The sequence below is a fragment of the Salvelinus sp. IW2-2015 genome, unplaced genomic scaffold, assembly GCF_002910315.2.
Source record: "Salvelinus sp. IW2-2015 unplaced genomic scaffold, ASM291031v2 Un_scaffold4881, whole genome shotgun sequence".
Lineage (NCBI taxonomy): Eukaryota > Metazoa > Chordata > Actinopteri > Salmoniformes > Salmonidae > Salvelinus > Salvelinus sp. IW2-2015.
The window spans coordinates 16222-29924 of NW_019946150.1; the positions used below are offsets into that span (position 1 = coordinate 16222).

The following is a 13703-nucleotide window of genomic DNA, read 5'->3' on the forward strand; positions in this document are numbered from 1 at the left end:
TCTTCTCGTCTCCACATCCCCCACACTCTCCTCCTCGTCTCTGTCTCCACATTCCCCCACTCACTCTCCCTCTTCTCTGTCTCCACATCCCCACACACTCTTCCTCCTCAGTTCTTCACATCCCCCACTCACATCTCCCTCTTCTCTGTCTCCACATCCCCACTCACTCTCCTCTTCTCTGTCTCCAATCCCCCACTCACTCTCCCTCTTCTCTGTCTCCACATCCCCCACTCACTCTCCCTCCTCCTTCTCCCACATTCCCCGCTCACTCTCCCCCTCTCTGTCTCCACATCCCCCACTCACTCTCCCTCCTCAGTCTCCCATCCCCCACCACCTCTCCCTCCTCAGTCTCCACATCCCCCACTCACTCTCCCTCCTCGTCTCCCTTCACATCTCCCCACTCCACTTCCCTCCTCTCAGCCTTCCACATCCCCCACTCACTCTCCCCTCCTCTCAGCCTCCACATCCCCACTCACTCTCCCTCCTCTCAGCCTCCACATCCCCCACTCATCTCCCATCTTCTCTGTCTCCACATCCCCATCACACCTCCAGTCTCCATCCCCCACTCACTCCACAGAAATCCCCTCCATTCCTTCCTTTCACTCTCTTGTGGCCATTTACACTTTCATTAGCCAGCTATTTTCTCTCATCAAAAAGTCGATGATGGCGATTTTGAGGATCAGGGCACGGGAGTCAGCCTATAAATGAAGTGGACTCAATGGTACTATTGCTTCTGCTCTGTTGCAGCCTTAAGCCAATGGGTCTCCCATTGTGCGCCTCAGCCCTCACATCTGTCAGGCCCCTCTGCCCAGCTACAGAAGCTGTTCACTGGGAACAGATCAGGCCCACTACCCCCCCCCCAACACATCCACACAGACACAAAATCTCCTTTCCAACACCCACTCACTCACTCCACCCCAGGCCTTTGTAGCATAAATTAGTGGTGATACCCAGCTGATGAGGGGACAGATTGGGCTACATGGATCTATAGAGAACTAAGGAGATAAGACACAACGAGTCAAAAGCTATAGCTGTTCACCTTTTTATAAATGTTTGATATAGTATCTAGATTTGTAAATAAGAACAATAATGAATTATTTATGTTCTATTGATACATACCAAAGTCACTGCTGCAGATGGCCAGGAGGAGCTCTGTGTCATTGCAGGGACGGCAGCTAGCTGTGGGAGGAGAGAGAGAAGTTTAGAGAAAGGTGTGTGTCTATGCAGAGGAAAGGGACACACATCACCCTGTGAAGCACCAATGCACATCCTTTCAATTCACTTGTCTTCTCACAACTCTCTCTCTAATCATTCTCTCTCTCTCGCTTCACAATCTATCTATCTCTCTCACTCGGCCCACTCCATACTCTGCATACCACCCATTTCTCTCTTTCTCTCATATTAACCATCATTCATCTACACTTCTTATAGTGATCATCTTACTGGACACTCACCCTACTGTGAGGGTCCACTTTCAACACTTCAGACCACACCCAACACCCTACTGTGAGGGTCCACTTTCAACACTTCAGACCACACCCAACACCTACTGTGAGGGTCCACTTTCAACACTTCAGATCCACCCAACTGTGAGGGTCCACTTTCAACACTTCAGACACCACCCAACACCCTACTGTGAGGGTCCACTTTCAACACTTCAGACCACACCCAACACCCTACTGTGAGGGTCCACTTTCAAACACTTCAGACCACACCCACACCCTACTGTGAGGGTCCACTTTCAACACTTCAGACCACACCCCACACACTACTGTGAGGGTCCACTTTCAACACTTCAGACCACACCCAACACCCTACTGTGAGGGTCCACTTTCAACACTTCAGACCACACCCAACACCCTACTGTGAGGGTCCACTTTCAACACTTCAGACCACACCCACACACCCTACTGTGAGGGTCCACTTTCAACACTTCAGACCACACCCAACACCTACTGTGAGGGCCACTTTCAACACTTCAGACCACACCCAACTGTGATGGCTGGGCTTGAGACAATGATTGATGGATGAGGATTACAGACAGCTTGCCACTCCATTGACACACACATACCAGCAGCTCCATCCGCCATCCATCCATCCCTCCTCAGTTCATCCAGACAACAAGCCAAGGGGTCAGATGGAGGAATGTCTGGCATGTGTCTCTACTCCATTCACATCTCCTCCACCATACTAGCACTACCACACAAATCAAAAGCATTGATGAGTCTCGACCTCCATGTTTGACTTCTATTGTTTAGCGGTCTAATTGAATGACCCAGACTGGTGACCCCAATCACTGGTATTCTCCACTGAACTCCTCCACTCTGTCAATATTGGGGAGAAGGACTCAGACAGACAGACATCACATCATCAGGACAGGAGAATGACATCACCCCATTGAGACAGGCCCACACACACACACACAGAGATGAGGCATCTGTAGAATCCAACAATATCTCTGTCTCCATTGAGATACCCGGGGGCAATGGCCCTCCGCCACCCTGGTCCCTGCTCCCTGGTTTTGTCCCTCCGGTGGAAATGAGACCACCAGACAAAACAACAGACAGGTCAGCAGCTGCTTCCTAGACCAGGCAAGATTGGATTTGGTCTTTAATTGGATAATTGACTGATTTCTTTGGGCCTCAGTCTCCCCAGCACACCCCTCCACCACAGTGAATGAGCCCACCTCTTGTGCCGTGTGCTGTGATGCTAGGAGTTCATTGTCTTCTATGATTAAGTTAGAATGTATCAGTGTTTTATTATTGATGCACTTGCTTGGAAATGGTTAAATGAATCAAGAAGATGGGTCTAAAGTAAAAAACACTTAAAAACAACTGAAGGCATGATGATTGCATTAAGGATACTTGTTGACACTTTCATTCTTCACTGCAATGTTCTTTTTTGACACAATACAACTGACAAAACATACATAATTTTTTTTATTCAATAAATTATTAGGTCTATTTACAATTGGGATTGCAACTCCAACAAAAGTGTCAAATGAACATCTTATCACCATGGCATACAAATAGTGAATTCGTATTATCTCCAAATGTCAGTGGTGCAAAGTTCTTAAATTCGAATAATTTAACGTAGCCTACTACTTAGGTCGTTTTTTGTGGTATCTGTACTTTAAATTTTTGACAACTTTTACTTCACATACATTCCTAAATAAATAATGTTACTTTTTACTCCTTACATTTTCCCTGACACCCAAAAGTATACGTTACATTTTGAATGGTTAGCAGGACAGTAAAATGGTCAATTAACGCACTTATCAGAGAAACATCCCTGTTCATCCCTACTGCCTCTGATCTGGCAGACTAACTAAACACAAAACGCTTCGTTTGTAAATGATGTCTGCGTGTTAGTGTTGCTCTATCGATAATATGCTTGTGCCGTCTGATTTGCTTAAAACATAAGCAATGTTTTATTATTTTATACTTTTACTTCACTTTTATGCTTAAGTATAGTTTTGCAATTACATTACTTTTGATATTTAAGTAAATTTAAATCCAAATACTTTAGACTTTTACTCAAGTAGTATTTTTACTGGGTGACTTCCTCTTTTACTTAAGTAATTTTATATTAAGGAATCTTTACTTTACTCAACTATGACAATTGGGTAATTTTTCCACCACTGTCAAATACTCACCCTGCAATACACTTTGGCGAGGTTGGGCGCAGTGGTCCGATTGCCAGCACACTCATATCTGAAACCTACTGCGCGTTGGCTGATATCCCTCTGCGGGTTTGCCAGGAGGAAGATGGCTGGCTTCTGAGGTCCGTCCGCCGAAACAGAACACCTGCTCGGCCGCCCTCCATCCGTCATCAACAGGTCCAGTTCCCCAGCCCGCTCGATGTAGACGCTGGCGCCGTTGAAGCTGCGGAACGGTTTATACAGACCGTTGTGTGGCGCGCAGAGGACAGGTTGGGTTCCAGGACGACCGAAGCGCCTGGCCCGGGTAGACCCACTCCACCGAACCCTCCGTGCAACGCAGCCGCACCTGCTGCACAGTCCGCGAGTTAGCCTCAGCCTCACGCGCCAACCATGCAATCAGACAGGAAAGAGTTCAAATGGCACACTCACTCAGAAAACAATGGGCCAAGCCAGCGGCACCTTCAGAAAACATGGGCCAGCCCAGCGGCACACTCACTCAGAAAACAATGCAGGTCAGAAAATAATATACGACGAGAGAGATTAGCTATACTCACAGAATATGTATATTATTCCCCCCACTCAATCCAAGTGTTAAAACATTTATTGTTTTGGCAAAACCCATTTTGATAGGTAACTGCAAGTAGCGCTATTGCATATTATTGCTTGTTGTTGCTAAATATGCAACAAAAGAATACACAATTACCTGAAAACGATAGGATATTGGTATAAACAGATAATAATCATAAATATTTAGAACAACAACGTTTTTTCGAACGGCTAAACGCAATCCCAAAGTCAAATACCAGTTTGGAATTCTGGCTACTAAACAAAGCATAATCCCTCACCTTCCAGTCCAGCGTTGCATGATCATTATGTCTGTCGGGGCCTTGTCACCGTGGGCCCATTGTGGGGGCCCCATTCAGCCCACAGTCATTTACACTTTCATTGGCAGCTATTTAGTCCCAATAAAACATTCAACACAGCAATTTGTGAATCCTGCTCAGCCAAGTAGACGTGTGGAATAGGCATAAAAAGGAGTCGCTTTAAAAGTCAATGAATTGTTCCATCTTTTMGGGGGAGGGGCAAGGGGAGGGAACTTAGATTTTTGGGGCCCGAAAAGTCCCCCTCCCACCTCTGCTCACTCTGTTTCCCAGGCTGTGATCGGGGAGCAACAGCCCCAAAAGAATAGACTGATTCAGCCTACTCATTTTCTGTCCCCATCTTAGCCATTTGTATATCATTTTACGCTGAGTTATTCCATTAACATTAGCACTGCAGATAATTAGGCCGGTATAGGATGCAGTGGAAAAGGGCCAAAGTAGAAACTTGTTGGACAGTTGGCTCTAAACTCCCATTCCCCTATAAAACAGAGATGATGCACTGTGTTGCATATGGATGGGGGTATAACATCCCATTTAAGCCTATTCCATACCAGATATATCAAAAGACACAAAAGCCTTGTGCTTTTAGATGCTGGTCTTTAGGAGGGGCTCATGTCTCTGGACTTTACTGTTCATGTCTCTGTTGTGAAACACTCTATAGACCACAGCTAGATGGACTGGATAGACTAAATACAAATCTATATTAAGAATTTGCATTCAGACGCAGGTTGTAATACTTTTAAAATTCAGATTTTAAATGGATCGTTTTCTATCACTAGGGTTATTTGAGGCTATATTAATAAGCTCCTTGAACATTGGCCATTAACTATCTATTAAGTATTTATTAACTCTTATCTAAAGAATTTCACCTTCAACACTGCTGAGATTGCTAAGAGAAAGAGCCCAAACTATGTACCTCTGCAGTCTAATAAAGACTCCCACATTCATCACCTCAGCTTTCTATCTGTCTGTCTGGTCCACAGTTTGCTGAGCTAGCAAGACTGGCAATACTAATGTGATACAATATGTTATAGTGCCTTGAGTTTTGTCTCCAGCCTCTTCTGAGACGTGAGTTTAAATCCCACTGCTTCCAACTAAAGCACAGGTCTGTTGAATGTGGCTGATGAAGGACAGAGGGTCTGAGACATAMAATCAATCTTAAAGCTGAAGAAAAATAGTCTTCTTCATTCACTATCCCAGCAGCTCTGTAAAACCCCACTCTGTCTGCGTCACTCAGTCCACTGACTACCCACAATAGAGCAGGAGGGGCTGCCACGCCCAGGCTAACACTGAGGGGAGGCCTGGTGGTTGGGGGGCAGAGGTGAGGGGGTTTGGGGTTGACATCCCCTCATCTTTCAAACTCTCCCTCTAATGCTTACGGTTGTCTAACGCGTAATGCCAAAAGCTCAATGAGTGAAATGAAAAATGCATCTGTACCACATGTTTAACAGTATTGTTTTAATAGACAATAGATACAATAGTGCAATAGATGTTTTTGTCATTTAAATGTGTTGCAGAAAATTGTAATGCAAATATTCATGATCATTATTTCCTACAGGAGGAGCTATTTTCAACAAATATTTTCTCATAACGCTCAAGAACCACAATAAAGAATGTTATGAAGAACAAAATAAATCTCTTGTTCAAAAGTTTAAGTAATTGCTTGAAAGTGCATTTCAAGTCAGTCAAAAAAGTACACAAGAAATCCCCACAAACATTGCTTATATATTTGGCAATAAATGGTAATCAAACTGAGGGTTTGCACKTTCACTGTAGCATCATCTATACCCTGTAATAAAACCAGAATGATACAATCAATATGTAAATAATCAAATCCTTGTGAATTTACACAACATTTAATTTACAGTACATTACATTACTACCCCCCCCCCCCAACACATCCACACAGACACAAAATCTCCTTTCCAACACCCACTCACTCACTCCACCCCAGGCCTTTGTAGCATAAATTAGTGGTGATACCCAGCTGATGAGGGGACAGATTGGGCTACATGGATCTATAGAGAACTAAGGAGATAAGACACAACGAGTCAAAAGCTATAGCTGTTCACCGTTTTTATAAATGTTTGATATAGTATCTAGATTTGTAAATAAGAACAATAATGAATTATTTATGTTCTATTGATACATACCAAAGTCACTGCTGCAGATGGCCAGGAGGAGCTCTGTGTCATTGCAGGGACGGCAGCTAGCTGTGGGAGGAGAGAGAGAAGTTTAGAGAAAGAGTGTGTGTCTATGCAGAGGAAAGGGACACACATCACCCTGTGAAGCACCAATGCACATCCTTTCAATTCACTTGTCTTCTCACAACTCTCTCTCTAATCATTCTCTCTCTCTCGCTTCACAATCTATCTATCTCTCTCACTCGGCCCACTCCATACTCTGCATCACCACCCATTTCTCTCTTTCTCTCATATTAACCATCATCATCTACACTTCTTATAGTGATCATCTTACTGGACACTATCACCCTACTGTGAGGGTCCACTTTCAACACTTCAGACCACACCCAACACCCTACTGTGAGGGTCCACTTTCAACACTTCAGACCACACCCACAACACCCTACGTGAGGCTCCACTTTCAACACTTCAGACCACACCCAACACCCTACTGTGAGGGTCCACTTTCAACACTTCAGATCACACCCAACCCTGGTGAGGGTCCACTTTCAACACTTCAGACCACACCAACACCCTACTGTGAGGGCCACTTTCAACACTTCAGACCACACCCAACACCCTACTGTGAGGGTCCACTTTCAACACTTCAGAACCACACCCCAACACCCTACTGTGAGGGTCCACTTTCAACACTTCAGACCACACCCAACACCTACTGTGAGGGTCCACTTTCAACACTTCAGACCACACCCAACACCCTACTGTGAGGGTCCACTTTCAACACTTCAGACCACACCCAACACCCTACTGTGAGGGTCCACTTTCAACACTTCAGACCACACCCAACACCCTACTGTGAGGGTCCACTTTCAACACTTCAGACCACACCCAACACCCTACTGTGAGGGTCCACTTTCAACACTTCAGACCACACCAACACCCTACTGTGAGGGTCCACTTTCAACACTTCAGACCACACCAACACCCTACTGTAGGTCCACTTTCAACATTCAGCCAACCCAACACCCTACTGTGAGGGTCCACTTTCAACACTTCAGACCACACCAACACCTACTGTGAGGTCCACTTCAACACTTCAGACCACCAACACCTACTGAGGGTCCACTTTCAACACTTCAGACCACACCCAACTGTGATGGCTGGGCTTGAGACAACTGATTGATGGATGAGGATTACAGACAGCTTGCCACTCCATTGACACACACATACCAGCAGCTCCATCCGGCCATCCAACCATCCCTCCTCAGTTCATCCAGACAACAAGCCAAGGGGTCAGATGGAGGAATGTCTGGCATGTGGTCTCACTCCATTCACATCTCCTCCACCATACTAGCACTACCCACACAAATCAAAAGCATGATGAGTCTCGACCTCCATGTTTGACTTCTATTGTTTAGCGGTCTAATTGAATGACCCCAGACTGGTGACCCCAATCCTGGTATTCTCCACTGAACTCCTCCACTCTGTCAATATTGGGAGAGAAGGACTCAGACAGACAGACATCACATCATCAGGACAGGAGAATGACATCACCCCATTGAGACAGGCCCACACACACACACAGAAGATGGCATCTGTAGAATCCAACAAGTATCTGCTGTCTCCATTGATACCCGGGGGCCAGTGCCCTCCGCCACCCTGGTCCCTGCTCCCTGGTTTTGCCCTCCGTGGAAATGAGACCACCAGACAAAAACAACAGACGGTCAGCAGCTGCCTCCTAGACCAGGCAAGATTGGATTTGGTCTTTAATTGGATAATTGACTGATTTCTTTGGGCCTCAGTCTCCCCAGCACACCCCTCCACCCACACAGTGAATGAGCCCACCTCTTGTGCCTGTGCTGTGATGCTAGGAGTTCATTGTCTTCTATGATTAAGTTAGAATGTATCAGTGTTTTATTATTGATGCACTCTTGGAAATGGTTAAATGAATCAAGAAGATGGGTCTAAAGTAAAAAACACTTAAAAACAACTGAAGGCATGATGATTTGCATTAAGGATACTTGTTGACACTTCATTCTTCACTGCAATGTTATTTTTTGACACAATACAACTGACAAAACATACATCATTTTTTATATATCAATAAATTATTAGGTCATTTACAATTGGGATTGCAACTCCAACAAAAGTGTCAAATGAACATCTTATCACCATGGCATACAAATAGGAATTCGTATTATCTCCAAATGTCAGTGGTGCAAAGTTCTTAAATTCGAATAATTAACGTAGCCTACTACTAGGTCGTTTTTTGTGGTATCTGTACTTAAATTTTTGACTATTACTTTTACTTCAATACATAATACATCAATAATAATACATTCTTCATTTACTCCTTACATTTTCCCTGACACCCAAAAGTATACGTTACATTTTGAATGGTTAGCAGGACAGTAAAATGGTCCCATTAACGCACTTATCAAGAGAACATCCCGTTTCATCCCTACTGCCTCTGATCTGGCAGACTAACTAAACACAAATGCTTCGTTTGTAAATGATGTCGCGTGATAGTGTGCTCTATCGACAAATATGCTTGTGCCGTCTGATTTGCTTAAAACATAAGCAATTTTTTATTATTTATACTTTTCTTTACCTTTATGTAATATAGTTTTGCAATTACATTTACTTTTGATATTTAAGTAAATTTAAATCCAAATACTTTTAGACTTTTACTCAAGTAGTATTTTACTGGGTGACTTCCTCTTTTACTTAAGTAATTTTATATTAAGGAATCTTTACTTTTACTCAACTATGACAATTGGGTAATTTTTCCACCACTGTCAAATACTCACCCTGCAATACACTTTGGCCGAGGTTGGGCGCAGTGGTCCGATTGCCCAGCAACTCATATCTGAAGCCTACTGCGCGTTGGCTGATATCCCTCTGCGGGTTTGCCAGGAGGAAGATGGCTGGCTTCTGAGGTCCGTCCGCCGGGAAACAGAACACCTGCTCCGGCCGCCCTCCATCCGTCATCAACAGGTCCAGTTCCCCAGCCCGCTCGATGTAGACGCTGGCGCCGTTGAAGCTGCGGAACGGTTTGATACAGACCGTTGTGTGGCGCGCAGAGGACAGGTTGGGTTCCAGGACGACCCGAAGCGCCTGGCCCGGGTAGACCCACTCCACCGAACCCTCCGTGCAACGCAGCCGCACCTGCTGCACAGTCCGCGAGTTAGCCTCAGCCTCACGCGCCAAACCACTGCAATCCAAGAACAAGGAGAAGAGTTCAAATGGGCACACTCACTCAGAAAACAATGGGCCAGCCCAGCGGCACACTCACTCAGAAAACAATGGGCCAGCCCAGCGGCACACTCACTCAGAAAACAATGCAGGTCAGAAAATAATATACGACGAGAGAGATTAGCCTATACTCACATAGAATATGTATATTATTTCCCCCCACTCAATCCAAGTGTTAAAACATTTATTGTTTTGGCAAAACCCATTTTGATAGGATAACTGCAAGTAGCGCTATTGCATATTATTGCTTGTTGTTGCAATAATATGCAACAATAAGAATACACAATTACCTGAAAACGATTAGGATATTGGTATAAACAGATAATAATCATAAATATTTAGACAACAACGTTTTTAGAACYGCTAAACGCAATCCCAAAGTCAAATACCAGTTTGGAATTCTGGCTACTAAAACAAAGCATAATCCCTCACCTRCCAGTCCAGTTGCATAGGTCTGCCGCGCAGGGAGACAAACAGCACAGGAACAGTACATACATGYKAATCASACTTAGAMTTGGCGACATTGCAACCACCAAATATAGGAATAAAAATAGAATCCAAAATCAACTTGGTGAGAAGACATCACCAATGTTCCGCTCCAATCCTTCTGCTAGCTCACTGAGATGGTCTCTTAGCAACATGTGTGGACGGCTGTGACTGACGCTGCGGCTGCATTGTATGAGTAGTAATGTCCACCCTAGCCCCCTGACAGCGTTGGTAGACACCCTAGCCCCCTGACAGCGTTGGTAGAAAATGGATGTCCTCGCTATGTGACTCTGTGTGTATGTGTGAGGATGATGATGGTTGATACAACCGGGAATGGATTTCGTCGTCATTACCGTTGGACCACAATGGAAATAAGCTGTTAAGCTTAATTGTGTTATCCTTGATGATTTTCTTAAATTGTATGTGGAGGCGTCACTGGCTGGAGCGCCCTTGTGTATGTATTTTACAACTTGTCAAATAAATTCAATCAATCAATCAATCGCGTAATTACCAAGCCCAAAGATTTGTAAATCGAAACCGTTTCAAAGGCGGTAATTTGCATTTGRCGTTACATAATTTAATGATAGAAGTTGTGTAAAATGGATAAAACAACATGTATGCTATTTGTGGCAAATTGTAGGTATAGGCTATCAATCGGAATAGCCTTGGGTCCAATAATCGAAAAAGCTTGACCAAAACGTAATTACATTTTTTTTATCGCATTATTTAGGCCTGCGTTCCCCAACGACTGAGTACTTAATACGCGTTCAATCTCTTTTAGCCTTTTGTTTTAGGTCAGTCCAGTGAAAGACGATCCGCAGTACTGGCTCCAGCCATCTGTCACCTTCAAGTGCACTGCGCGACTCACAGCTTTTCCACACCTGGATAATAGGAGCCTTCATAAACTTTGGGAAATAAATGCCGACAAATGCCAATGACTTCTTATTAGAAGCCTTTTATTTATGCAGGCTAGTATTGATACGTAATTTTCCGAACACTTTATATTTGCACATTCAACCCCTAAACATTGGCCTATATAAGTAAATAACTCATAAAATAAATTAACAAAATAATACGATGTTTTTTGTATATATATAGATAATTGAAATCGCATTTTGTATGATAGGCTTGGTTCTATAAAACGAATTAGGCCTGACGTCCACAGATAGTATAGTTTGGGTGGTGAGGGGGTGAAGGAGGTGGGGAGGGCGAATAACGGTAATGACGACGAAATCCATTCCCGGTTGTATCCAACTAGGAACAGGCCCAGCAAGAACTGAAAAAGGCACAACGTATTTTTGATACTTGGGCTCTATCTATGTGGCCGTGTACATGTAACACATCTGGAAAATGCAGGGCATGCGCGTCTCGGTTTAACGTTAATGAGGGTTAAAAACCGTGTGAACGAAATAGCAATCCTTCTGCGCCCAAGCAACAAAAGGTGCAAGTCAAGTCCATGGCGACATCTTGCGGGTTAACCAGCAACCACATGTGTATAATACTGTTGGTTGTTCACAGGACTTGGTTGGCCCCTCCGGTGGTGCGAGATCAAAGGCTATGCATTTGATGGGAATGTGGTTTGGGAAATTGCACTCATATGGAGAATTTAGGCAGATGTTTTCTCAGCTGCGGGGAAAGTCCACTGCTAGGGTATGGGCTTACGAAAGGATATGTCCTTTCCTCAACCAGGTGGAAATTTAACAGACATAGGCCTACTGTGTAGTAATAACATAGTCTATAGGCTAGATTTTAAAAACTGCTAAGAGTTCAAATAGGGCACTTTATTCTTTTAAACACTAATAATGTATGTATTTCTTAACCTACACTATTTTAATTTAGTCTATAAAAAGTATTCCAACTATACCCAGGAATAACTATTATTTTCAATCCTATATCAGAATTCAGCTGTAAGGGAAGGCCTTGTAACTGTCAATGGCAGTTGAGTGGCTCCGCTGTAGTCACAGCCAGGTTCATTTTCACACGCGCTCTCAGGTTGGTCTGTTTGTGTCACGTGTTCGGAGGCCAGAGCCCAGTTCCCTATGAGAGGGGCAACATGAATGGACACTGGTTATCTAAAAAAAAAGAGAGAGAATAACCCTCTAGTCCGAGTGGCATTCAGCTCCCAGACTGACTGAATTCTACAGAAGGCTAGTGGTTCAGTGTCCCATAGGGGCAGACTAGTCATCTGGCATTTCGGGCAAATGCCAGAAGGGCTGATCCATTTTTGCCTGCATACCTTGTTTTTTTTCTTCACAAAAGTATCATTATCTGGCTAATAATGGGGGCCTCAAGCAATAAAATGGGCTCGTTTGGGGTCCCCAATTAAAATGATGGGCCAGAGTGTTAGAAATGCCAGAGATTATTTAAGGTCACAGTCAGCCTCTAGCTCAGCACTCTAATATTTCTGTCTCCCTGCAGGCATGTCATTTACATTTTGTTACATCATCTCTCCATAAGACGCATTATGGTAATTGACCAAAGTAATATTTTTCTTTAATGTGAACCCCTTAAAAAAGTTACAATATCATGCAAAATGTAAATGTAACCTAGTAGCGGTATTATAACTCCTATTGAATAATATATATTAAAATCGTGAATAATAAAATAAAAAGCTCATAGGCTTATTGGCAACATAGTCTGTGACACTCCACCCAGTCTTGAGGGTTACTGCCGTACCTGCAAGGGCAAGCACCCCATCCCATATCGAGGCACGACCACATCTTATGAAAATAGTCAAATATGCCACACAGACGTCCCATCGTCACACACATCCAGCAGCATCTGCGTTTCATCTGCACCTTTTGAACGATCATGGCCCTCCTGCCCAGGACCAACCCATGGCTGGCTAAAACGGTCCCCGACGGCAACCACCTGTGATGAGACTCCTGTGCCCTCTGGTCCCTGCATTGTAATATAGCCAACCCACTGCCGTGCGTCTGGCACCGTCTATACATTGCTTGTCGCAAAAGACATAGGCCTAAAACAATTAGGAGACATAACGTTGCACATACACATGGGTTGGCCTATAGTCCCGGGCGTGCGAGAGAAATTGATTGCAGTACATAAATGGTGTGTGGCCTACTGTATTAATATTTAACCTTTATTTAACTAGGCAAGTCATATAGCTCAGTTTATTAAAGGAGGCGTGGGTCATCAGGGTGTGTGATGATGAGTCATATTTCGTATTTTCCAAAAGATAGAAACGTCAACTGTTAGGCTGACATGAATGTAAAACCTGTATTATATTAGGCTATAGATAACGAAGCAAATCTACAA

At 44.0% G+C, this 13703-nt stretch overlaps 2 protein-coding genes and 1 long non-coding RNA gene across 3 annotated transcripts in view; all 3 read right to left on the reverse strand.

Moving 5' to 3' along the window:
• LOC112077737 (uncharacterized) overlaps positions 1-4043 on the reverse strand; it is a 7807-nt gene extending 3764 nt beyond the window's left edge. The window contains exons 1-2 of the mRNA XM_024144194.2: positions 3656-4043; positions 1120-1179 (exon numbers count right to left, since the gene is read on the reverse strand). Coding sequence (XP_023999962.2) covers positions 1120-1179; positions 3656-3832 — 237 coding nt within the window. The 5' untranslated portion in view covers positions 3833-4043. The remainder of the gene's footprint in view (positions 1-1119; positions 1180-3655) is intronic.
• Positions 1-6425, reverse strand: part of LOC139026472 (uncharacterized) — a 10189-nt gene extending 3764 nt beyond the window's left edge. Inside the window, exon 1 of the long non-coding RNA XR_011478256.1 lies at positions 6331-6425. This is a non-coding gene — a long non-coding RNA (uncharacterized lncRNA). The remainder of the gene's footprint in view (positions 1-6330) is intronic.
• Positions 6426-6435: 10 nt separating this feature from the next.
• Positions 6436-12593, reverse strand: LOC139026471 (meteorin-like protein). The gene is made up of 4 exons (XM_070441817.1): positions 10374-12593; positions 9497-9900; positions 6696-6755; positions 6436-6570 (listed from the first exon to the last, which is right to left on the reverse strand). The coding sequence occupies exons 1-4, from the start codon at positions 10463-10465 to the stop codon at positions 6551-6553; spliced, it is 576 nt and encodes a 191-aa protein (XP_070297918.1). The 5' UTR covers positions 10466-12593; the 3' UTR covers positions 6436-6550.
• Positions 12594-13703: the final 1110 nt, after the last annotated feature.